This window comes from Anabrus simplex, chromosome X (assembly GCF_040414725.1).
Source record: "Anabrus simplex isolate iqAnaSimp1 chromosome X, ASM4041472v1, whole genome shotgun sequence".
Taxonomy (NCBI): Eukaryota; Metazoa; Arthropoda; class Insecta; order Orthoptera; family Tettigoniidae; genus Anabrus; species Anabrus simplex.
The window spans coordinates 201752136-201777165 of record NC_090279.1 but is presented as its reverse complement, the minus strand read 5'-3'; the positions used below and the strand labels follow the sequence as shown (position 1 = coordinate 201777165).

The following is a 25030-nucleotide window of genomic DNA, read 5'->3' as shown; positions in this document are numbered from 1 at the left end:
TATCAAACCAGTTATTAATATCACAAACATGTCTTATATAAACAGAAAGAATGCTTTCCCAAAGCTTACATGCAATGCCTGTAATTTTCAGCTTACCGAGCTCGATAGCTGCAGTCACTTAAGTGTGGCCAGTGTCCAGTATTCGGGAGATAGTAGGTTCGAACCCCACTGTCGGCAGCCCTGAAAATGGTTTTCCGTGGTTTCCCATTTTCACACCAGGCAAATGCTGGGGCTGTACCTTAATGAAGGCCACGGCCGCTTCCTTCCCACTCCTAGCCCTTCCCTGTCCCATCATCGCCATAAGACCTATCTGTGTCGGTGCGACGTTAAGCAACTAGCAAAAAAAAAAAAAAAACAGCTTTATGTCTATCACCCTTTCCTTTATACACAGGGGCTACTATAGCAACTCTCCATTCATTTGGTATAGTTCCTTCATGCAAACAATAATCAAATAAGTACTTCAGATACAGTACTATATCCCAACTCATTGTCTTTAGTATATCCCCCAAAACCTTATCAATTCCAGCTGCTTTTCTAGTTTTCAACTTTTGTATCTTGCTGTAATTGTCATTGCTGTCATAGGTAAATTTTAATACTTCTCTAGTATTAGTCACCTCCTCTATCTGGACATTATCCTTGTAACCAACAATCTTTACATACTGCTGACTGAATACTTCTGCCTTTTTTAGATCATCGCTTACACACTCCCCTTGTTCATTAATGATTTCTGGAATGTCCTTCTTAGAACCTGTTTCTGCCTTAAAGTACCTATACATACTCTTCCAATTGTCACTAAAATTTGTATGGCCGCCAATTATGCTTGCCATGGCTGACTTCTTTGCCAGATTCAATTTCCTAGTAAGTTCCTTCAATTTCTCCTTACTTCCACAACCATTTCTAACTATTTCTTTCCAACCTGCACCTCCTTCTTAGTCTCTTTACTTCTCTGTTATAATATAGTGGATCTTTGCCATTCCTTACCTCCTTTAAAGGTACAAAGCTATTTTCACATTCCTCAACAACTGTTTTAAACCCATCCCAGAGTCTGTTTACATTTTTATTTACCGTTTTCCACCGATCATAGTTACTTTTTAAAAACTCCCTCATGTCCGTTTTATCAGCCATATGGTACTGTCTAATAGTCCTAATTTTTATATCTTCCTTTCTTTCACACTTATTTTTAACTATGACAAAAACAGCTTCGTGATCACTAATACCATCTATTACTTTGGTTTCCCTATAGAGCTCATCTGGTTTTACCAGCACCACATCCAGAATATTCTTCCCTCTAGTTGGTTCCATCACTTTCTGAATCAGATGCCCTTCCCATATTAATTTATTTGCCATTTGGTGGTCATGCTTCCTGTCGTTCGCATTACCTTGCCAATTGACATTTGGTAAATTGAGATCACCCGCTACAATCACGTTCCTTTCCTTATTGTTTCCCACACAGCTGATTATCTTATCAAATAATTCTGAATCAGCGTTTGCACTACCCTTTCCCAGTCTGTACACTCCAAAGACATCAAGTTTCTTATCTTTAGAGATGAGCCTTACCCCTAGAATTTCATGTTTGTCATCTTTAACTTTTTTGCAGCTTACAAATTCTTCTTTTCTATTCAATAATATTTTGTCATGTATCTGGGTGCTCGCAGCCCATGCATAAACTCTGGTACTCTTCTTAAAACGAACATTAAATACATAGCATTATAACTACTTTATTTCTGTACAGAATTTTCACCAGAATGGCATAAAAAAGTTCTTTCTTTATTCTTTTCCTGAGAAATACACAGTTGAACACTTGAAAGTCATATCACTTATAACCTCCTTAAAATGCACATATCACTTGGCAGAAGGGTCTGTCTTGAATATCTCGTGGAAGGTGGTTCCCTTGTAACCAACGACTGCAGCGTCTAGATCAACGAACGTGATGTACATCCTGAAAACAGAAGAGATTTATGTATAAGATATTTGATATTTTATTATAACCCCATATTGCTTATCTACCATTTTTCACTAAAAACAAAATCATTTCCATACAGGCCATTCATTCCCATTCTTACCCCCACCCCCTACATTTCCCTCCAAAACCAACTAACCCCCTTTGGGTGAGGGTGGCTGAATAACATCCACAGTATCCTTTGCTTGTCGTAAGAGGTGACTAAAATGTTCCCTAGGGGCTCTGAACTGTGGAGTGTGGGTGGGCGACCACGGAGCTTTTAGCCGAGTCCTGGCATTGATTCCACTTATTTGTGCCAGGCTTCTCCCTTTCATCTATCTTATCCGACTTCCCTTGGTCAACTCTTGTTCTTTTATGATCCTAATACCCTTAAAAAAAGGGGGGGAGGAGGATGATTCCTTGTATACCACTTATCCTACTCTGGACCAGCTCCCTCCATAAGAAGCAATGAATACCGCCTGTCCTACCCTTCGCCAGCTTCTTCCAAAAGAGCCAATGTATAGCAGCCGTATTGTCCAATTTTCCCTATGCCAGTTCCCTACTGTTAGTTCCGTAAGGCCAATGTATAGACACCATCTTGCGGATTAGCTGGCCCAGCTACCTAGAGTTAGTTCTATAAGAGCCCATGTATAGCAGCCATCTTGTCCAATTTTCCCTGTGCCAACTCCCTACAGTTAGTTCTGTAAGGCCAATATATAGGCACCATCTTGCGGATTAGCCTGGCCCAACTTCCTAGAGTTAGTTCCATAAGAGCCTATGTATAGCAGCCATCTTGTCCAATTTTCCCTGTACCAGTTCCCTACAGTTAGTTCCGTAAGGCCAATGTATGGGCACCATCTTGCGGATTAGCCTGGCCCAGCTTTCTAGAGTTAGTTCCATAAGAGCCCATGTATAGCGGCCATCTTGCGGATTAGCCCTGGCCCAGCTTCCTAGGGTTAGTTCCATAAGAGCCCTTGTATAGTGGCCATCTTGCGCATTAGCCCCTGGCCCAGCTTCCTACAGTTAGTTCCATAAGAGCCCATGTATAGCGGCCATCTTGCGCATTAGCCTCTGGCCCAGCTTCCTAGAGTTAGTTCCATAAGAGGCCATGTATGGTGGCCATCTTGCACATTAGCCCCTGGCCCAGCTCTGTCTTTTTCTCACTACTAGGAGGATGGGGAGGAGGCCTTGTATACAGGCTATCTTACTCTGGGCCAGCTCCCTCCATAAGAACCAATGTATACCACCTATCCTACCCTTCGCCAGCTTCCTCAATAAGAGCCTATGTATAGTGGCCATCTTGTCAATTTTTCCCTGTGCGCATTAGCCCCTGGCCCAGATTCCTAGAGTTAGTTCCATAAGAGCCCATGTATAGCGACCATCTTGCGCATTATCTCTGGCCCAGCTTCCTAGAGTTAGTTCCATAAGAGCCCATGTACAGCGGCTAACTGGCCCAGCTCTGTCTTTTTCTAACCGCACGACCAACTTGCCCGGTTTATCACTAGTAAAGTAGAACCATGGTATTTCTCATGTAGTGGTACTAATCACAAGTAACATAGATTCATGGTGTTCCACACATTGTGGTACTACTATCAGGTAATGTACTACACACATGTAACGCAGACCTAAGGTGTTTCTCACAGCTCCTCACAGTTGTTCGTATGAAAAATGATGTTATCTTATTGTCCATTGAATACAAAATGTAAACATGCATATTATAGCTGGTGATGTCCCTTAGGTGTCGAAACATATAGTAATATAATAAATTATAAATTGTATCGAACAGGTGGATTACTTGTTTATAATATTTAAGTTTATCTTAAATATTCTCTATTTGATTTAACAATTCATGAGCCGTACTTCAATTTATCGGAACTCATTATCTCCTCTGTGGGTGGAGTCAAAGGATGTAATGTCAGGAAGTTGATGATGCTAATTGCAGATATCACCTACATGTAGTAAGAGGCTACTAAGAGGGGAAGAGCTTGCTCTCGTCTCCTAAGCGCAAAAACAAACCCATGATTCTATGCTTTCCTGTGAGGCAGAGAAAATGTATGAGGGCGACAATTTTTTTTTGTTTCGTTACATTTAGATAAGAGAAAGTTTTACTTCCTCTTCCCTGTTCCATTGTCGCCAAGAACCTATCTGAGCTGGTACAATGTTAAAACATTAGCAAAGAAAGAACAACGTAGTTTGCTCTAAACACTAATATTTACAACTGAATCGCCAGAGATGATATACGTACTTGTCCTTTGCTATACCAAGTGTTTTTTCCACATGCTCGAACAAGGCTGCTGAAAATTTCTTATTCTCCTCTACTCCCATTCTGCCAATACAAGCAAACTGGGCGACTCCACAAGGGTCTGGACTCGTACCATACATCATGAGCGTGTCTGGTACCACGACAGCTGTACAATACTGGAACAAAAGTGGGAAATACCAATAAGAAATATCAGTATTGAAAAAACAAAACAAAAAACAACAAAAGTGTTGATTCATATCACAGATAGACACAATCAATCAGTAACTAGTGATCTGCATTCAGGGCTGCCGCTCTAATATTTCCTTAAATGATTTCAAAGAAGTTGGAAATTTATGAAACATCTCCATTAGTAAATTATTACAATCCAGTGGCGGTTCATGCATGGAGGACTTTTGTGCGTCGCCCCGCCGCCTTTTCAAAACGTTTAACGTTATTTCACTCTGTAATTGATTACATAAAGATATGGATAAATGTAGCAAAGTCGAACTTATGTGGAGTGATATTCAGTTATTTCAGCTGTAAACATTTTGCTTTTCTATTTTCAAGGGAATGGCACAGGCTTTCAGACCGAGGTTGCTGTCCAGCAGGCACAATGTTTTATCTTTAGTCTTGAGGCACTCGGAGTGTGGCAGGAGAGCTCTCAGGAGGTCCCCGGACTTACCAAGTGTGCGGGGTGCGAGAGGAGCCTGGAAGGACGATATGGGCTTGTCAGAGGAAGGAAGAGTGCAGGCGGGTGTAAGCGCTGAACAGCGGAGCCCTCATTAGGTTCCTAGACCTAGCAAGTGTGCAGGGGAAGGACGATATGGACTTGTCAGGTGAATGAAGAGCGCAGGCAGGTGTATGGTCTGTCTGGCAGAACCCTCAGTAGGTCCTGAGACTTAGCAGGTGTGCGGGGTGCAGGAGGAGTCTGGAAGGACGATATGGGCTTGTCAGGGGTAAGAAGAGTGCAGGCAGGTGTATGGTCTGTCTGACAGAGCCCTCAGTAGGTCCTGAGACTTAGCAGGTGTGCGGGGTGCAGGAGGAGTCTGGAAGGACGATATGGGCTTGTCAGGGGTAAGAAGAGTGCAGGCAGGTGTATGGTCTGTCCGCCAGAGCTCTCAGGAGGTCCCCGGACTTAGCAGGTGTGCGGAGTGCAGGAGGAGCCTGGAAGGATGATATGGGCTTGTCAGGTGAATGAAGAGCGCAGGCAGGTGTATGGTCTGTCCGGCAGAGCCCTCAGTAGGTCCTGAGACTTAGCAGGTGTGCGGGGTGCAGGAGGAGTCTGGAAGGACGATATGGGCTTGTCAGAGGAAGGAAGAGCGCAGGCAGGTGTATGGTCTGTCCGGCAGAGCCCTCAGTAGGTCCTGAGACTTAGCAGGTGTGCGGGGTGCAGGAGGAGTCTGGAAGGAGGATATGGGCTTGTCAGAGGAAGGAAGAGCGCAGGCAGGTGTATGGTCTGTCCGGCAGAGCCCTCGGTAGGTCCTGAGACTTAGCAGGTGTGCGGGGTGCAGGAGGAGTCTGGAAGGAGGATATGGGCTTGTCAGAGGAAGGAAGAGCGCAGGCAGGTGTATGGTCTGTCCGGCAGAGCCCTCAGTAGGTCCTGAGACTTAGCAGGTGTGCGGGGTGCAGGAGGAGTCTGGAAGGACTATATGGGCTTGTCAGGGGTAAGAAGAGTGCAGGCAGGTGTATGGTCTGTCTGGCAGAGCTCTCAGGAGGTCCCCGGACTTAGCAGGTGTGCGGGGTGCAGGAGGAGTCTGGAAGGATGATATGGGCTTGTCAGGTGAATGAAGAGCGCAGGCAGGTGTATGGTCTGTCTGGCAGAGCTCTCAGGAGGTCCCCGGACTTAGCAGGTGTGCGGGGTGCAGGAGGAGTCTGGAAGGATGATATGGGCTTGTCAGGTGAATGAAGAGTGCAGGCAGGTGTATGGTCTGTCCGGCAGAGCCCTCAGTAGGTCCTGAGACTTAGCAGATGTGCGGGGTGCAGGAGGAGCCTGGAAGGACGATATGGGCTTGTCAGAGGAAGGAAGTGTGCAGGCGGGTGTAAGCGCTGAACAGTGGAGCCCTCATTAGGTTCCTAGACCTAGCAAGTGTGCAGGGCAAGGACGATATGGACTTGTCAGGGGAATGAAGAGCGCAGGCAGGCGTAAGCACTGAACGGCGGAGCCCTCAGCAACATCGCCAACCGCTTTACAATGTATACCTAGGTTTTTACCACCTACGTCTTATATTAATTGTTGTTAGAGATTAATTCCAAAACATTCTACAAAACAATGAATTCCATTATGCTGACTGTTCAAATAATTCAGTTCTATAAAAAAGCTAAAGTTGAGATTCAAAATGTAAACACAACGTGATGGCACTATTTGTAGAGTGGTCAAATTGTTAAATACGTTATCATGCTTTGAAATTTGAGCAAAGAGAGAGAAACTCGGGAGTGCATTGTGTATTTGTTTTTGTGAATGTCATTATATCACTTATGATTGTGATCAGTGAAACAGTTCAGTGCCATAGTAGCCGGGATTCCAAAAGTTGTTAGCCTGTTAATGTGTGTGCATAAATGCCATTGTAGTGTAATTAATTAATTAATATTGTAGTACAAGCAGATTTTTGTTCAGCCAGTGTCATCGGATTATTATTATTATTATTATTATTAATCTACAAGTATCGTGGTGCTGGTCAGTGAAAACTGGACCGATGGGGGAGGGGGAAGAGATGGTGCCACAGCCCTGCCAGAGTAAAATGTCACGAACCGCCACTGTACAGTCCCTAATTACTCTTCCTATAAACAAATATCTGTCCCATTTTTCCTCTTGAATTTAAAATTTTTCTTCATATTATGACCTTTCCTACTTTCAAAAACACCACTCAAACTTATTCGTCTACTATTGTAATTCCACTCCATCTCTCCACTGACAGCTCGGAACATACCACTTAGTTGAGCAGCTCGTCTGCTTACTCCCAGATCTTTCCAGACCAAAGTTCGCAACATTTTGTAACACTATCTTTTTGTCAGATATCTTATTTATCTCAGCCTTTTCCCACAACACGTAGGGTTGCTTTGATTGATTTTTTCTTCCATAAATATCTGTCTACTGCTTCTTCCCACTTTTAACCTTTTTCTTTTAGATCCCCTTCTACATTGTCTTTCCATCTCATTTTTGGTACGGGCGAGTTGGCCGTGCGGTTAGGACCGCGCAGCTGTCAGCTTACATCAGCAACCCTGAAGATGGTTTTCCATGGTTTCCCAATTTCACACCAGTTAAATGATGGGAAAGAAAAAGAACAAGAGTTGAGCAATGGAGGTCGGATAGGATAGATGAAAGTGAGGAGCCGCTGGGTCCCCTTTCAATCTCCCCTTACGACAGGCAGGGGATACCATGAATGTTATTCTACCGCCCCCACCCACAGGAGGAGATTCAGTCAAGGACTTGGACATAATAATAATATGGATTTTATGACCCATGAACTACTTTTATGCTTTACGGTAAATCTATCGACACGAGACTGGCTTATTTGAGAAACTTCAAATACCACTGGACATAGCTGGGTCCAAACCCGCTAACTTTGCTTCAGGAGGTCAGCACACAGTCCGGTTATTATTATTATTATTATTATTATTATTATTATTATTATTATTATTATTATTATTATTATTATTATTATTATTATTATTATTATTATTATTATTATTATGATTATTATTATTACTCGAAGCACAGCTATGATTAGGGTTACCGTATTTTTAAATGAAAAAACCTGTGCAAACATCTGTTTGAACAGCGTTGACCTTTCGAGAAAGTTATACTATTTCTCACTTCCTCGAACTTTCTGAGGAAACTCATTTTTAAATTTTATGCTGTCATAGAATTGAGAACATTTATACTATTCGTGGTTTGTGTTTTCTGTACCAACATGATCCATAATATCTGAAATCCTTCCGTGCGATTAATTAATGGCGTATGGCCTCCGAAGAGGCCTGGTGCGGGTCTTTTTTTTCGTAGACGACCTATTAAGCGACCTGCATGTCTGAGAAGATGAGGACCCTACCTAGGATGATTTCTAGTGCTGAATACGCCACAGACACCCCCGAGCCAATGGAATTAACCAATTAAGGTTAAAATCCCTGACCCGGCCGGGAATCGAACCCGGGACCCTCTGAACCGAAGGCCAGTACGCTGACCATTCAGCCAACGAGTCGGACCTTCCGTGCGATGAAGAGAATTAAATCGACTTTAAATGAGTCTGTGTATGTCGAACCCTTGTCGGGTATGAGGTAAGATGAACCTTCGTAGCAAGTTTTTACGACCGGATGCCCTTCCTGGGGTTAACCTCATTAGAGGAGTTAACGAGATGAAATGAATGACGTGATATGTGGGAGTAGGGTGACATCCGGTACCGGCACATAGCCTACTGATGTCGAATAGTAGCGAGGGGTCTGCTCAGAGCTTAACGTCGCCATCCGACGGCCGAATCATCATCAACAGCGTCACACGCCCTCACTCCATACGACCACTGCGGAGAGGTTTGGAAATTAATCCAGACTTTTGGCACGCAATCTAGCGATTAGAAATTTCGTACCACCCCTGTCGGCCAACATTCTGAGGGTAAAATATTCTCGACCAACGAGACTTGAAACGGCTAGCGACTGTATCACACTAAATAGACTTGACCTGGCCTCTAGGCGTGCTAAATTTTAATGAGTCTGTTATAACCTATCGCTCTCAGGCGGGAACAATCGTTTTCTTGCACAAACCATATAGAAAATGTAAACATTGAAATTTTACCTGTAAAGTAAATATTCTGCTTCAAATGCATCTGTTCCTTCCTGAAAAAATGGCAATTCTTCCTTAAAATTGCACTTGGAATTCGTCTTTCAACATCTTTACTGCATTCCAGGAAGTAAAAAATGACTAGGTTTCGGAAGTTTATGATCTAAAAGAAGTACAAGGTATGCCCTAAAATCCAGTAGCGGCAGGAGCAGTCGCCCCCCTCTCCACTTTGCAGAGAAAACATTACATTTTGATTCCATTTAAGCTGAAACTAGAATTAGAGGAATTATTTAAAAAATCAATTTGTACAAGCCCTCTTGTCTTATCAACTAATTCTTTCCTTTATTTTCTTTCATTACTAACAAAATTGTCCACCTCTGTGGTGTAGTGGTTAGCGTGATTAGCTGCCACCCCCGGAGGCCCGGGTTCGATTCCCGGCTCTGCCACGAAATTTGAAAAGTGGTACGAGGGCTGGAACGGGGTCCACTCAGCCTCGGGAGGTCAACTGAGTAGAGGTGGGTTCGATTCCCACCTCAGCCATCCTGGAAGTGGTTTCCCCACTTCTCCTCCAGGCGAATGCCGGGATGGTACCTAACCTAAGGCCACGGCCGCTTCCTTCCCTCTTCCTTGCCTATCCCTTTCAATCTTCCCATCCCTCCACAAGGCCCCTGTTCAGCATAGCAGGTGAGGCCGCCTGGGCGAGGTACTGGTCATACTCCCCAGTTGTATCCCCCGACCAATAGTCTGAAGCTCCAGGACACTGCCCTTGAGGCGGTAGAGGTGGGATCCCTCGCTAAGTCCGAGGGAAAAACCGAACCTGGAGGGTAAACAGATGATGATGATGATGATGACTAACAAAATTACTAGCGGAATTACGCACAAAATGTTGCGGTTAACCGTTTTGTATAGCGCCACAGCAAGTAGTGGACACTTCGCATGTGCTGTGAGGAAGGGTACCAAGCAAGGTCTTGGACAGTGAGGTATGATTCACCCGCTTACCGCGCGCATTCGTCAGTCTGGCAGTCTCTTTACTACAGTGGCTCAAAAAAGTATTGGTCTGCCCATAGGCGTGGTACAAAAGGAACAGTATAGTACAAATAATGGTGCATATAATGGAATTACATGTATGTAGATATGTAGGACAGTCAAGTACATCAGTAGGTTGAATATGGAGCCAAGGAGATTCACGCTGTTTGCAAAGGGACCAGCAATACAACGGCGTGCGTCATTACACGCTAAACAAGTATTGGTCTAGTAAACAATATCATTGTGACATCGTGCTGTCTACGGTAACTCGGGCTCACTGTGTCTGTCGACACGTTGGAAGGTAATATTCAGCACTGTTTCCGTGTTCAGCTGGCAATGAGGAGGAAAATGAAAGAAAGAACCGTAAAAGAAAGGAGGACTGTAGTGCGTCTATTTCAAAAAGGTAAATCTTTCAAGGACGTAAGTGAAATAATTGGAAGATCTGTTACAACGGTTAAAAATATTGTTTTCAGGTACAAAAGAACAAAGACAGTAGAAAATAGACCAAGAAGTGGCCGACCCTCAAAGTTATCAGTACAAGACAAACGGCAAATTGTGAGTAAACTGGCCCACAATCTTCAGCTAAGTGCACCGAAGATAGCAGCTGCGTTAAACCGAGATGTAGGGGTGCAAGTGTTATCTGAAACCATCCGAAATGTGCTACGCGAAAGAGGGTATGCTGGCAGAACTGCCCCTAGAAAGCCGTACATCAGTAAGGCTAACAGGAAGAAGCGACTTGCGTACGCTAAAGAGCACAGAAATGACAGCTATGAGGATTGGAAGACAGTTGTTTTTATCGATGAGAGTAAATTTGCCCTCTTCAGGTCAGACAGACGAGTGACTGCGTGGAGGAAGAAACATTCTGAACTTGAAGAGAAGAACCTGACAGCCACTGTGAAACATGGAGGTGGTTCTCTGACGGTGTGGGGTTGCATGAGTGTGAATGGTGTAGGTGTATTAGCCTTTATTGAACGGACTATGGATCCCAAAGCATACATGAACATCCTCAAGACACATCTTCCATCAAGTGAACAAAAAATGGGACTCTTAGCAAAGTATACGTTTAAGCAAGGTAACGATCCCAAACACACAGCCCTGAACACGAAGCTATGGCTGTTATATAATACGGTACACCGCGTTGGATGGAAACTCCGCCACAATCTCCCGACATTAACCCCATCGAGAATTTGTGGCACTATTTGGAGCAAAATTTGAGGATACATGCAATATCAAACAAAGCTGACCTGAAAGAAGCCTTACTCACCAAATGGAATAACATACCAAAGGAAACCTTGGTACGATCGATGCCAAATATGTTAGCTGAGATTATAAAGAGGAAAGGAGGACCTACCAAGTACTGAAACGTTCACGAAGGATCAAGAAACTGCGTTATGTTAATTCAGACCAATACATTTTTGGTGGTAAGTGAAAATGATAGTTTTAAGTTATGGTTTTTTAGTCATATGGATATGAAAGAATTATGTTTTTCTTACAATGTACATGTTACACAAGATGATAAATAATCAAGGATTGTAGTATATGTCAATTTTGATCATCATTCCCTTCGAATCCTCGTTCTCACACGTAGCATATTTCGATAGACCAATACTTTTTTGAGCCACTGTATGTGTTTGTTTCTCATAGTCTGTTGTCAAATAGACTATTAAAAGATTTTAAACTGTATAATCACGCCGTAATTCTGTTTAATTTTAATGCATGTGTAAAATTGTTCCTTTAGTGAAAGTTTTATTGTATAATATTGAATCAAAATCTCAACAACCAAAACATTATTATTACCGCACTTAATTAATTTGGTAAACTGTCAACTTTTACATCTGTCAAAATTCGCTCAGAGAGCATTTTTGAAAACATTTTGTAGCATTTTCTTCTTTCACTTTTGATATATAGACTGTAAACGCCTTGCCTCCCCCCGCTCCCCTATATCCCCCAAACCCGGGTATTTTTTGCTGTCTCTACATTCCCCCCCCCCCCCCCCCCGACTTCGAATTCCCAATCGCCACTACTGCTAAAATCTATTTAAATATGATCTAAACAAAGGTAAAATATGACTTAATTTTGGGGATGGGTATCAAGTATTAGATTATTACTAACATTAAAGTCCGCCTCTGTGGTGTTAGTGGTTAGTGTGATTAGTTGACACCCCCGGAGGCCCGGGTTCGATTCCCGGCTCTGCCACGAAAATTGAAAAGTGGTACGATGGCTGGAACGGGGTCCACTCAGCCTCGGGAGGTCAAATGAGTAGAGGTGGGTTCGATTCCCACCTCAGCCATCCTCGAAATCGTTTTCCGTGGTTTCCCACTTCTCATCCAGGCAAATGCCGGAATTGTACCTAAAGGCCACGGCCGCTTCCTTCCCTCTTCCTTGTCTATCACTTCCAATCTTCCCATCCCCCTGCAAGACCCCTGTTCAGTATAGCAGGTGAGGCCGCCTGGGCGAGGTACTGGTCATCCTCCCCAGTTGTATCCCCCGACCCAGAGTTTGAAGGTCCAGGACACTACCCTTGAGCTGGTAGAGGTGGTAACCCTCGCTGAATCCGAGGGAAAAACCAACCCTGGAGGGTAAACTTTATACATTCATTCAGTATCTTAGCCCTGAGACCAGGCCCGGTGACAGAATTCTCGGAGGCCTGGGCAACTGAGGTGACCGGGACCCACTCCCCCCTCAATTAATTTAGACCAGAACTGCGCACTTGCAGATTACAGTGGAATCTCTATATCTCGAATCACCTCGGGAGCTACATTTTATTTCGACATATAGAGAATACCGATTTTGAGCATGTATAGCACACTATTGTCCGGCTCCATGGATAAATGGTTAGCTTGCTGGCCTTTGGTCACAGGGGTCGCGGGTTCAAATCCTGGTAGGGTCGAGAATTTTAACCATAATTGGTTAATTTCGCTGGCACGGGGGAAGAGTGTCCTCTTCATCATTTCATCCTCATCACGACGCGCAGGTCGCCTACGGGAGTCAAATCAAAAGACCTGCATCTGGCGAGCCGAACTTGGACACTTCTGGCACTAAAAGCCATACGCCATTTCATTTCAGCACATAATTGAATCATATGTATCCACGGGCTTGTATTGAATAGCCTACATTCATTTTAACAGTACTTAAAAAACTCTATTTTACTGCATCACTTATTATAGTAACTTTTTAGAAGACAGGGGCTGCCTGGCCGAGGCGGTAAAGGCGTGCTCGGTTCGCCCGAAAGGACGCGGGTTCGAATCCCCGTCAGGAAGTCGTAAAATTTAAGAAACAAGATTTTCACTTCCGGAGTTGCATATGGCCCTGAGATTCACTCAGCCTACACCAAAAATCAGTACCGTACCAGGTTAATTCCTGGGGGCAAAGGTGGCCGGGCGTAGAGCTAACTACTCTACCCCATTCAGTGCCGAGGTTAACAATGGTGGAAGCCTTTACCTTCCACTCCTCCAAGGGCCTTCATGGCCTGTACGGAGGTGACTTTGCTTTGCTTATAGAAGACAGGATACAGTGGATACATACAGTAGTGTAACAAGAAACATACCTCCGTTAACATCTTTGGAAAAAAATCCTTTAGTCTGTTCTGTATGTTACGGTTAACCTTTCCTCCCTTCACGTTGAAACTTCTCTTCAATACCACGCAGCCGAAATTCGTAAACGTAGCTTGTCATCATGCCTTTGCTGGCGAATCTAGTGTTTACAGTGCACTATGTCTTCTGGTATGGGCTAGAGCAATTTTGTTACTTTCATTGATCTGTCTCAGCTTTATCCTTGGCTTTGACAACATGAAAGTGGCTGAGGTATGAGTGACGCTAGTAATGCCATTCCTTCTGCAGCCAGTCCCTGCTATGAATGGCGTGAAAATATTGCTCATAGGGCCGGTTGGTGCATGCATTTCAGTGGGCTTGGCAGACTGATATGTAATAGCAACTTCTGGCTCGGTGAGAAAAGCAACGGGAAACTACCTCACTCCTCATTTCCCTAGTACGCCTCTTCAGTGATGCCTAGGCCATCTATGACAGCTGATGGCAGACTGCTGAGGATCCAACCAGCCTTGGGGCTGAGGACTAAACAAACAACAGCTTGTCATCCGCGACTTCGGGGATTGCCTTCGTACGTGTAATTAATTCACACTCGAGAAACAGCTAGGCTTCGTCGATTTTCCGATTACTAGAAGTTTTAGTTTACTTGTTAACTGTTCCTCACAAACCATAAATGCCGTATTGCACAGTTAATGTTGCACAAAAATCGAGTTACAGAGTATTTTTTGCTTCAAGGGAGGAAATGTTTGCTTCGGGAAATCGAGAAATTCGTGTAACCAAATTTCGAGTAAAAGAGAAATAAATACACGCGAAGAATAGGACAAATGGCCGGGAAATAACCAGAATTTACCTGATTATCAGCCCCTGGCGTTGGAGTTGGCACCAAAAATGGGTGTAATAATGGTGTAAATTTTTTTTATGGATGCAAATATGGTGTATTTGTGGCGTGGAGCTAATTTGGTACTCATCAATAATGGATGCACCGATTTAACACCAATGACAAATGCACTAAAACTGCACCACACCGACCTCGATAGCTGCAGTCGCTTAAGTGCGTCCAGTATTCGGAAAATAGTGGGTTCGAACCCCACCGTCGGCAGCCCTGAAGATGGTTTTCCGTGGTTTCCATTTTCACACCAGGCAAATGCTGGGGCTCTACTTTAATTAAGGCCACGGTCACTTCTTTCAAAGTTGGTGCAAGAGAAGTGACATTTTACACCAAAAATGAAGTATATTAATTAGACAATTTCTTCACCAAGTTCGCGCAGAAAATACACCAAAGTTTTTCTTTCAACTTTCTTTATTGTCAACACCAACATTTGAACCAAATTTGCTTAAAAATGTTCCGAAGTTACACCAAGGATTTGGGTGTCATTTTAGTGCAAAATTCGTGGTTTTAAAGAACCATTGTGGTATATTTGTGGAGTTACCTTTGTGCCACATCGTTGCAAAATTAGTGCACATTTTTTTCGCATTTACCCCAAAACATGTAGTACAAAATTGGTATAAAATTGGTAACAACAACAACAACGCTAACGTCTGCTGCACTCGAACACACGCTCCACCTTGATTTGTTTTCTTTTTCACGTTTTAAACAACAAAACTTTGTATTCTTATTGGCATTTACATTTATTTGAATTTTAAATATTTATTTTTTTATTCATTTTTTGGTCCCGCATCTCTGGGCATTTGCCCCCTTTGTTACTGGCCCTGGCTGAGACGGAGTTATCAGTCTGTTTTCTTAAAGAAAAGAACAAAAAACGAAGTATTGACATGCATTTTGGCAAGTAAATAAACTTGTGTCGTCATCCCGAGTCGATTCAGCGCTTTTCAGGCATACCTCCAAAGGTCGTGAGCTGCACGTGTCATTTTAACCGCATACCAGCCCTCCTGCACATCTGTGTTGGGAAAAGAGCCACAGGGGTTCTCAACTTTGGAGCTGGGTTGGCGACCACGAGTCCCTTAGTAGCGTCCTGGCATTGATTCCGCTTACTTGTGCTATTCTCTCCGACCTTCCTTGGTCAACTCTTGTTCTTTTCCGAACCCGACGCTATTAGGTTTCCGAGGCTTTCATTTTCACTCCCTTCGTGGCCCTTGTCTTTGTTTGGCCGATACCTTCATTTTTCTCTGATTAGCGTTATGTAGAGGATAGTTGCCTAGTTGCACTTCCTCTTAAAACAATAACCACCACCACTTATGGGAAAAGAAAGAAAAATACATCTACTATCAGACCAAACCAAATCCCATGGCCTACCAAGCGACCGCTGCGCAGCCCGAAGGCCTGCAAATTACGAGGTGTAGTGTGGGCCGTTATTCTTGGCTTTCTAGACCGGGGCCGCTATCTAACCGTCAGATAGCTCCTCAATTGTAATCACGTAGGCTGAGTGGACCTCGAACCAGCCCTCAGATGCAGGTAAAAATCCCTGACCTGGCCGGGAATCGAACCCAGGGCCTCCGGGTAAGAGGCAGGCACGCTACCCCTGCACCGCGGGCCAGCTAATACATCAATCAATCAGTCATTACTGATCTGCATTTAGGGCAGTCGCCCAGGTGGCAGATTCCCTATCTGTTGTTTTCCTAGCCTTTTCTTAAATGATCGCAAAGAAATTGAAAAATTATTGAACATTTCCCTTGGTAAGTTATTCCAATCCCTAACTCCCCTCCCTATAAAAAAATATTTGCCCCAATTTGTCCTCTTGAATTCCAACTTTATCTTCATATTGTGATCTTTCCTACTTTTAACGACACCACTCAAACTTATTCGTCTACTGATGTCCTCCCACGCCATCTCTCCACTGTCAGCTCGGAACATACCACTTAATCGAGCAGCTCGTCTCCTTTCTCCGTAGTCTTCCCAGCCCAAACTGTGCAACATTTTTGTAACGCTACTCTTTTGTTGGAAATCGCCCAGAACAAATCAAGCTGCTTTTGTTTGGATTTTTTCCAATTCTTGAATCAAGTAATCCTGGTGAGGGTCCCATACACTGGAACCATACTCTAGTTGGGGTCTTACCAGAGACTTATATGCCCTCTCCTTTACATCCTTACTACAACCCCTAAATACCCTCATAACCATGTGCAGAGATCTGTACCCTTTATTATAAATCCCATTTATGTGATTTCCCCAATGACAATCTTTTCTTATATTAACACCTAGGTACTTACAGTGATCCCCAACAGGAACTTTCACCCCATCAACGCAGTAATTAAAAATGAGAGGACTTTTCCTATTTGTGAAACTCACAACCTGACTTTTAACCCCGTTTATCAACATAGCATTGCCTGCTGTCCATCTCACAACATTATCGAGGTCATTTTGCAGTTGCTCACAATCTTGAACTTATTTATTACTCTGTACAAAATAACATCATCTGCAAACAGCCTTATCTCTGATTCCACTTCTTTACACATATCATTTATATATATAAGAAAACATAAAGGTCCAATAATACTGCCTTGAGGAATTCCCCTCTTAATTATTACAGGGTCAGATAAAGCTTCGCCTACTCTAATTCTCTGAGTTCTATTTTCTAGAAATATAGCCCCCCATTCAGTCACTCTTTTTTCTAGTCCAATTGCACTCATTTTTGCCAGTAGTTTTCCATGATCTACCCTATAACATACCTTAGATAGATCAATCGCAATACAGTCCATTTGGCCTCCTGAATCCAGGATATCTGCTATATCTACTACAGTATTTGGAAAGCCTGTATTTGAAACTCGACGCATATAACATGTAGGCACTTTATTCAAAAATTTTAAAAAGTTTTTTAAAAAGCTCAAAATACATTTAGAAATGACCTTATATCACTAAAATGAGCAAAACAATAAAAATCGCCAAAATATGCATTTATATGCAACATAAAATTGCTTTAATTTGGGCCAGGGTTCTATCATTCAGATACTTTTAGATTTCGGGTAAAATGAGCTCAAGAAACAAATCTGACTTATCCTTAACACCCGAACCTATGAATGACTAATAAACTATAGATACTCTGAATATTTAACCGGGAGTTAAAAAGAGAACGTCAGTACCCGGGCGTTACCCGGCCAAATCTGGGAATTTGAAAACCCTACTATGATGAATCGATTTTCCCTGACGAACTAACCCAGATACGATAGTATAGAAGTGTACTCACGGACTGGGGTTTACCCAATATCTGCGACATGACAGCCGTCGTCTGCTTGAGAAAATCTGCTGGTATTTTGTTCTTGGGAAGATTGGTTTGTAGATGGAACACAGGCATTGTTAGAGTCTTCTGGCTGATCACTCGCTACTGGACTGGAGAGAAGAGTGCCTCTATAACTTATATAACACGATGACGAGACGTCTTTTTGCACTCTTATCTCATTCAATGAAGTCTTTTGTCTGTTTGTTTATCTTAACCTTGAGCTTGTCCTTGTCTTGAAACGAGTTGATAAGTGTCCACAAGGCGCGCTTCCATCTGATGGCATGAATGCGGAAGTGGTAGGCATAGGAGTAGGGCCTTACTGCATTATTATGATTATGATTATGATTATGATTATGATTATGATTATGATTATGATTATTATTATTATTATTATTCGTTTAGGCCTACGACGGACCACGTGGTTCTTAACTCTGGTGAGCTCTTTTCTTCCTCTTAGCCCAGTATTCCTTCATTCTAGCGCTATGGATGTCTTTTCGTTCTTGAGTCCATTTCACTCCTGTTCCTGGACGCAGTGATTTAGTTGATAGTGACTGGAGAGTGTCAGATGTCTTGACTAACTTTCTGAACTTATCTCGGTTGTAAATGTCATTGTGATCAATTGTAGGTATTATTATTATTATTATTATTATTATTATTATTATTATTATTATTATTATTATTATTATTATTATTATTATTATTTGGAAATACAACTATGATTAGAGTTACCATATTTTAAAATGAAATGAAAAAGACATGTTTTTCTTCCATGCATATTTATTCAGTTACATGGCCGAATTGTACAGCCTAAGAAAGCTTTCTCAACGATGAAGTTTCTGCTTACATCTAAGACCACAAAAATGGAGGTTCGAAAGCACGTTATGATAAGTTATGGATCAGAAACATAGACCAAGCGGAAGTGCTGAAACTTAATGCCTTGGAGATGTGGTGCTGGCGTCTAGTCTTAAGAATACCTTGGGCTGATAGAGTCACATGTAATTAATCTCATAATAGAACCGTATTGAGGACGATATATTAAAATTATAAAATCCTTTTATTAACAATCACCTACTCAATACAATACATTACTCATTGAATTATAAAATAATCATGAGGTGTCTTAAATAATGGAACATGTTTCGTTCGACATAGCGAACATCATCAGCCGTTAATTTATAAAGATTAGGTCAGGGCCCTGAGCTGAAATGATAAAAAATGTTAAAAGAGTGACAATGCCGTAATAAAAAGTAAAATGATAACATTAGACTTGAAATTGTAACAAATATGTACAGATTAACAGCAAGTATTTGTAGTGGAATACATTAAACGATGGTAGTCTGTAAGCTTAAAACAATCATGAGGTTGTTAAAGTAAAAAAATAGATACAGTGGACCTTAAAATATATGTCAATGCGTGAAGCGTGGATTAATTATTGACGATGGAGTTCTTTAAATTGAGCAAAAACAAAAGTTGAAATAGAGTTATTGAATAGTACGAGTCAAACCGAACCAGTTAAAAGGCGCATGGCAACGAAACTAAGGTTGATATGACATGAACTCCAGTAGTTAGGAATTCTGTAGGAGAGCCAAACACAATGCCAGAGGAAATACAAGTTGAACTAGTCCGTATTTACACGCTAGCAGTAAAATTAATCGTATACAACGTAGGACACCAATGGTGGACTCGTTAAAGAGTAACTATAATCTTGAAAGTACGGAGAGTTCCAGCAAACCAGAGATGAATGGAGCACATTATGGCACAATTGGAGTTAGAAATCTGGAAAGAAAGAAAAGGGAGGAAAAATGAAGTTATGTTATAACGAAGAAAAAAAAATTGAAAAAGGAGGCTTACCCTTGGGACTAGTATGAGGTGTTCGCTAGCGTTGGCTGCGTGAGGTAAACTGGCGAGTAACCTTATTGCTGCTTCTAGTGTTGTATGTATGTATACGTAGAGGCGGGGATTGAATCATGTGAGGAGGAGGGGTGACCGATTCCTTGGGCGGGTCGGGTATTCGTGGAGGGGGTGTCGCATGAGAGGGCAGTAGAGTAGTAGTTGTTGTATAATTAACAGTTGTATAATTAAAGATTCTCGTAAAGTTATTATTATTTATATTGAAAAGAGAGAGTAGTTCTGGAATTTTCTCGATTATTGGACTTTTAATTTCTGAAGTATCATTTAAATTTTTATTTCCGTTAAAATGCTGGTCTAGGAATATGTAAATGTTCTCAAACTCTGTCATAAGTTTACTTTTATTGACGTATTTCAAGATTTGAAGGTCTTTTTCAATTGTAGTAAAACTGTGGCCAGTCTCTTCCATATGGGTGCTCATGGCGGAATACTTTTTATGTTTCGAAGCGTTGTAGTGTTCAAGGTATCTGGTCAAAAAGCTACGTCCAGTCTGTCCGATATAGGAGAATCCACAATGGGCACATTTAAGCCTATAGATACCAGAGTTCGAGAATTTATTGTGATTAATGTTGACTATATTTGAATTGAAGAATATATTACGGTTCGTATATCGGGTTCTATAAGCGATATTAATATCGTATTTCTTTAGAGGGTTAGTAACTTGAAATAGGCCTGGATTCGTGTAGGTGAAGGGAGCATATTTCGTTTTTTAGGCTTGTCCAGAAACAATTTCGTTGCGGTTTTTAATTTTATCTTGTTAATGATTTTATTAATCATTAAGGGATTATAGCCGTTAATTCTGGCCAAATCCTTAATATAGTTTAGTTCTTTTTTGCGATTTTCAGTTGTCAGCGGGATTTTTAATGCTCTATAGACAAGACTTAAAAATGCAGCTTGTTTATGAGATTGCGGATGTAAGGAATCGTTTCTTATAGTGATGGGGGCACAAGAAGGCTTTCTAAATATTTGAAAAATGAACTTATTATTCTCTCTTGAAACGTTTAAATCCAAAAAGTTTAGAGAACCATTGATCTCGTCTTCCTTAGTGAATTTGACATCATTATTAATTTTAACTTCGGAAGTTTCCGCGGCACTCGAATTAGATCACCACCTTCTATGGGTATATAATATCTGCCCTAATAATACATTTGATTTCAAAAATGATAAAATGATTAATGCACACAACATTATTAGGCCTATCATTCGGTTCGAAGTTTTCCTTACGAATGCTCTTAACCCAATTTTGCCTTAATGCTAGGTCTTTTGGAAACGGGAACACTGAAGCTTGTGCCTTACCTCTTACTTACATCCAGGCACACAGCACATTAAACTATAAACATAATGCATACGTAACTAAAAGTAAAGAAAATACTTTCAGAGAAGAACACGAGAATTAACCTTAACCTAATCACCACCGATATTGATGGAATAAATAAGCTCTTTGAGAACAAACAGCTTCTCCCGGCACTGAAAGAAGATCTATAACCTTCTTAAAACTATAAATAAATATAATGTACGATTAATAACATTCAAATTCCCGTGAAAATTTGGTAACAACACGACTTACACAAATCAAAACAAACGCATGCTCGCACTCCAGCTGCCGCCATTATGGACAGTTTCGATAGGTCGGTTAAGGTCTGAACAAGACCGACTCCAATCCTCAGACCGTAATATAAAAAAACATGGCGGCTGAAGTAGCCGGATTGCTGGTATTGGTTAACACGAAAATATCACATACATATTATATAAACGGCGGTAAATTAACATGATAAATGTAACATCATAGGGAAAATCACTTTTACACGTATGAAAATTCTTCGCCAACAAGAATCACATAAATATTCTACTAGAAAAGAGACCAACAAGCTGATTATTTATAAATTTCAATTCGTCAAATAACTCTCTTCACTTCGCTAGATAGATGAAAATACATGATGAAACTGTTAAAATGATACTTCTAACATCATTTTGAATGTTTCAAAATGAATTAAGGTACACAATTCCTAGATTTATTCGCTCTCATGAGAACTGTGAAACACAATTTGTTGCCTTAGTTTTGAAGTGGTGGACAATTTCTTAAATTCAGCACCCAACGAATAGGAAGTACACCCGAAATAATAATGTTATTGGCTTTACGTCCCACTAACTACATTTGTTACGGTTTTCGGAGACGTCGAAGTGTCGAAAGTTAGTCCTGCAGTAGTTCTTTTACATGCCAGTAAATCTACCGACACGAGGTTGACGTATTTGAGCACCTTCAAATACCACCGGACTGAGCCAGGATCGATTCTGCCAACTTGGGGTCAGAAGGCCAGCGCCTTAACCGTCTGAGTCACTCAGGTCAAATACACCCGAAATGATTATGTTAACCCAATGAACGGCCCTGGTAATGTTAACATAATGTTGACATATAGCATAACAGCACTTCACACAACGTTAGTAAGCTTAGTAATGAAACATTCAGAAACTAAAGATATGATAGGTTTTTACCCATTAAAGAACATGAGTGCAAAAACTCTATTGACTAAACATTGATATTTAACCAAATGCACGAGCTTCAGTTCGGCGCACTCTGCTTGGTAACAGATAACCACAACATGAATCGGAAGGTGTTGGTAGTGTAGAATCCTACGTTACAAGCCCAGCTAATCACTCTGAGTCACTATTTCTTCTGTGTAACAGTATACAGATTGCTCCAACTGTCACACTTATAAGTTCTAATATACTCCAAGATCCAGCCAAACATTTCCGCAGGCAAAGCACAGATTACTGTAAAATAAACTTGCATCTAAATCACTCGACACTTTGAAGCTCATAGACACTGACGGAATAACACAATATCAATTATATTCTATCTAAATTAATATTTTTCGAGGAACACGAATAGTTTGGATGTAGAGAAATGGCTTCCCTAACCTCAGACTTATTCTCAAAATGATGTATGCACGCTACAGTTTTGTCATGGACTTCAAAATAATCACGATGTATATTTCGAATCCATTTCTATCTTAATGTTCTATTCCGTAGGAAACTTAACAATAGTTGTATCAGAGGCATTGCCATAGTTAGACTAAAACACGATCAAAACAAGCATATTCTCACATTACTGCGTATAATTACAGATCCTATGTGTCCACTGACTCATATAAATACACTCGCACACTTATATTCTACAAAGAAACTAACATTTATCGTCAACTTTCATAAAATTACACCGACTACATACGATAACAACAAACCAAAACAAACCCACATTTCCAACAATTCCGGCTACTCGATTCGCCATCTTTGAACGATCGCGAGTAGCATTAAGGTCTGAGGATTGGAGTCGGTCTTGGTCTGAATTGGTCTGAAATTGGTGATTGATTGATTGATTGAAAGATCGAATGGAAACTGTCTTTCTTTGAAACGTATCAGATATTCCCTCTAGAACTGTTATTTTAGAACGCAGTCCTACTTAACTACTTCCTGGACCATACTAGTTCATAGAAAAGGCTTATGTTTTGAAATTTCCACATATTGCTTATCTAAATATAGGCTATTTCTAGATAGCATTTGTTCTATTACCCAAAGTAGAGTATTCTTGAATGAAAATAGTAAAATGCTTTAAGGATCAGGAATGTAGTGTGATATGACGTAGGCCTACAGAGGATGAAATGTATTGTGAATGTTAGAAAATAGAGTTGATATCGGTTTTTAATTCATCAATGTCATGTGCTTGAAATAAGGATAGTATTGACTTTCCCTGCCAATTTTTTCAACTGATAGACCATATAATATCATCATTGACGTTTTACATTTTATGTATGAGCTTGAGAGAATTCTAGTGATACAATGAGTGTTAAATATCGCTGATGTATCAATGTCATTAATCCCCAAATATGTTTCTTGCAAATAGGCATGTGGGTTACCTGTAACCTATCTAGCGTCGACATTAATTTAAATGATCTATATTTTCAGAAGGATCTCCTTATTTTCTTATTTTTACCTTAGCATGACATATTTATATTTTTACGTTATTATTAACAACTTAACGATTCAATACGAAATTAGGAGGTTATGTTTATGTATGACAGGTATGCTCACATTCAACCGATCCGTCGGCCATGGTGATTTTGTATTAAGATGCTATTGTAGATGGTCTTGTGTAAACAAATTCCAAAATCAATTATCAACCGTCGCCAATCAACAAGCTCGTTGTCGCCACCGATACTGATTGCCTAGTTTCAGGTGCACCTCCCCAGAAGACTCGCAAGTACAAAAGCTGGGTTAGTGTCTTGATTTCTGGATGTTTAACCGGGGGTTTGTAAACGAATATTATAAACCGGGTGGTACTCTGACAAACCTGGGAATTTGGTAAACCTTGCTATGATAAATCGAATTCCCCTAACCTCTAAACCACAGGCAAAATAACCCATACACGATAGTACTGAAGTGTACTCACCGACTGGGGTTTACCCAATATCTGCGACATGAGAGCCGTCGTCTGCTTGAGAAAATCTGCTGGTATTTTGTTCTTGGGAACATTGGTTTGTAGATGGAACACTGGCATTGTTAGAGTCTTCTGGCTGATCGTTGGCTACTGGACTGGAGAGAAGCGTGGTTTTTAACTTTTATAACACAACGATCAGGTATAATATTGATAAATCACGATGAAAAGGCGACTTTTTGTTCTCTTATCTCATTAAATAAAGTCTAGTGGCTTGTCCTTCAGTGAAACGAGCTGATAAGTGTCCGTCTGGGACGTCTGATGGAATGACATAATATGGAAGTGGGAGTGAACATAACAGATCACAGTCGCGTGCGGGGAACATATTCATTACCACAGCTGCAAAAAGTTTTAAAAAATATATAAACAGTCGTAGCCCCACTGCACTCTCTAAAGTCAACATTACCATTTTATAAGGCTGCATTTTTCGTGGAAAGGTCTACCTGAGAATGATCTTTCAAGAATATTTTCAACCACACGCTCGCACATACTTCCACGTTGATATTCACGGCAGTGCGACACCATCATAACTTAATCTATAGCAGATTTTGAATAATGTATTTACAGTTTCATCCGGTGATGCTTCGTGATAGTAGTCATGATTTTCATAAAAATACATTGAGACTGACTATTTGGTTTTTTTAACTTAAAAAGCCTAATCTAAACTAATCAGCAAAATTTACTGGTATTTTACCGTCGTTGAAGTTTTATAGTTTCACTCGCATACTGAGTGTACGTGCATCAACGACAAACGAGGGGAAATATTTGTCACGACGTATAACACACGTTATATTCATGAAGAATACCACAGAACTCGCAAAACCTTCACCTATAATCTAAGAGGAACATTACAAAAATTCACTATATACCACCATCATAGACGACCATTCGCGCTTAACTCTGTGTTCATGCTGGGCAACCTAAATATATTTCTGCGG

At 41.2% G+C, this 25030-nt stretch overlaps 1 protein-coding gene across 2 annotated transcripts; it reads right to left on the bottom strand.

Annotated features, from left to right (window-relative positions):
* Window positions 1-1698: 1698 nt before the first annotated feature.
* On the bottom strand, window positions 1699-24268 carry LOC136886074 (macrophage migration inhibitory factor homolog). Of its 2 annotated transcripts, none has more exons than XM_068230502.1 (3): window positions 24048-24268; window positions 4185-4357; window positions 1699-1939 (listed from the first exon to the last, which is right to left on the bottom strand). In XM_068230502.1, exons 1-3 carry the CDS (start codon window positions 24153-24155, stop codon window positions 1843-1845), a joined length of 378 nt encoding a protein of 125 aa, XP_068086603.1. In that variant the 5' UTR covers window positions 24156-24268; the 3' UTR covers window positions 1699-1842. The 2 variants fall into 2 exon arrangements, with proteins under 2 accessions (XP_068086603.1, XP_067014905.1); XM_067158804.2 differs by lacking the exon at window positions 24048-24268 and adding an exon at window positions 17660-17826.
* Between the last annotated feature and the right edge of the window lie 762 nt (window positions 24269-25030).

What these genes read in the sequence shown, in the direction of transcription:
- LOC136886074 (XM_068230502.1), bottom strand. Translation starts at nt 24,155, where the DNA reads ATGCCAGTGTTCCATCTACAAACCAATGTTCCCAAGAACAAAATACCA. An exon ending in TATTGGGTAAACCCCAGTCG is followed by an intron (nt 4,358 to 24,047) that starts GTGAGTACACTT and finishes CTTTTGTTCCAG; the next exon opens with TATTGTACAGCTGTCGTGGT. An exon ending in CTTGGTATAGCAAAGGACAA is followed by an intron (nt 1,940 to 4,184) that starts GTACGTATATCA and finishes TTCTGTTTTCAG; the next exon opens with GATGTACATCACGTTCGTTG.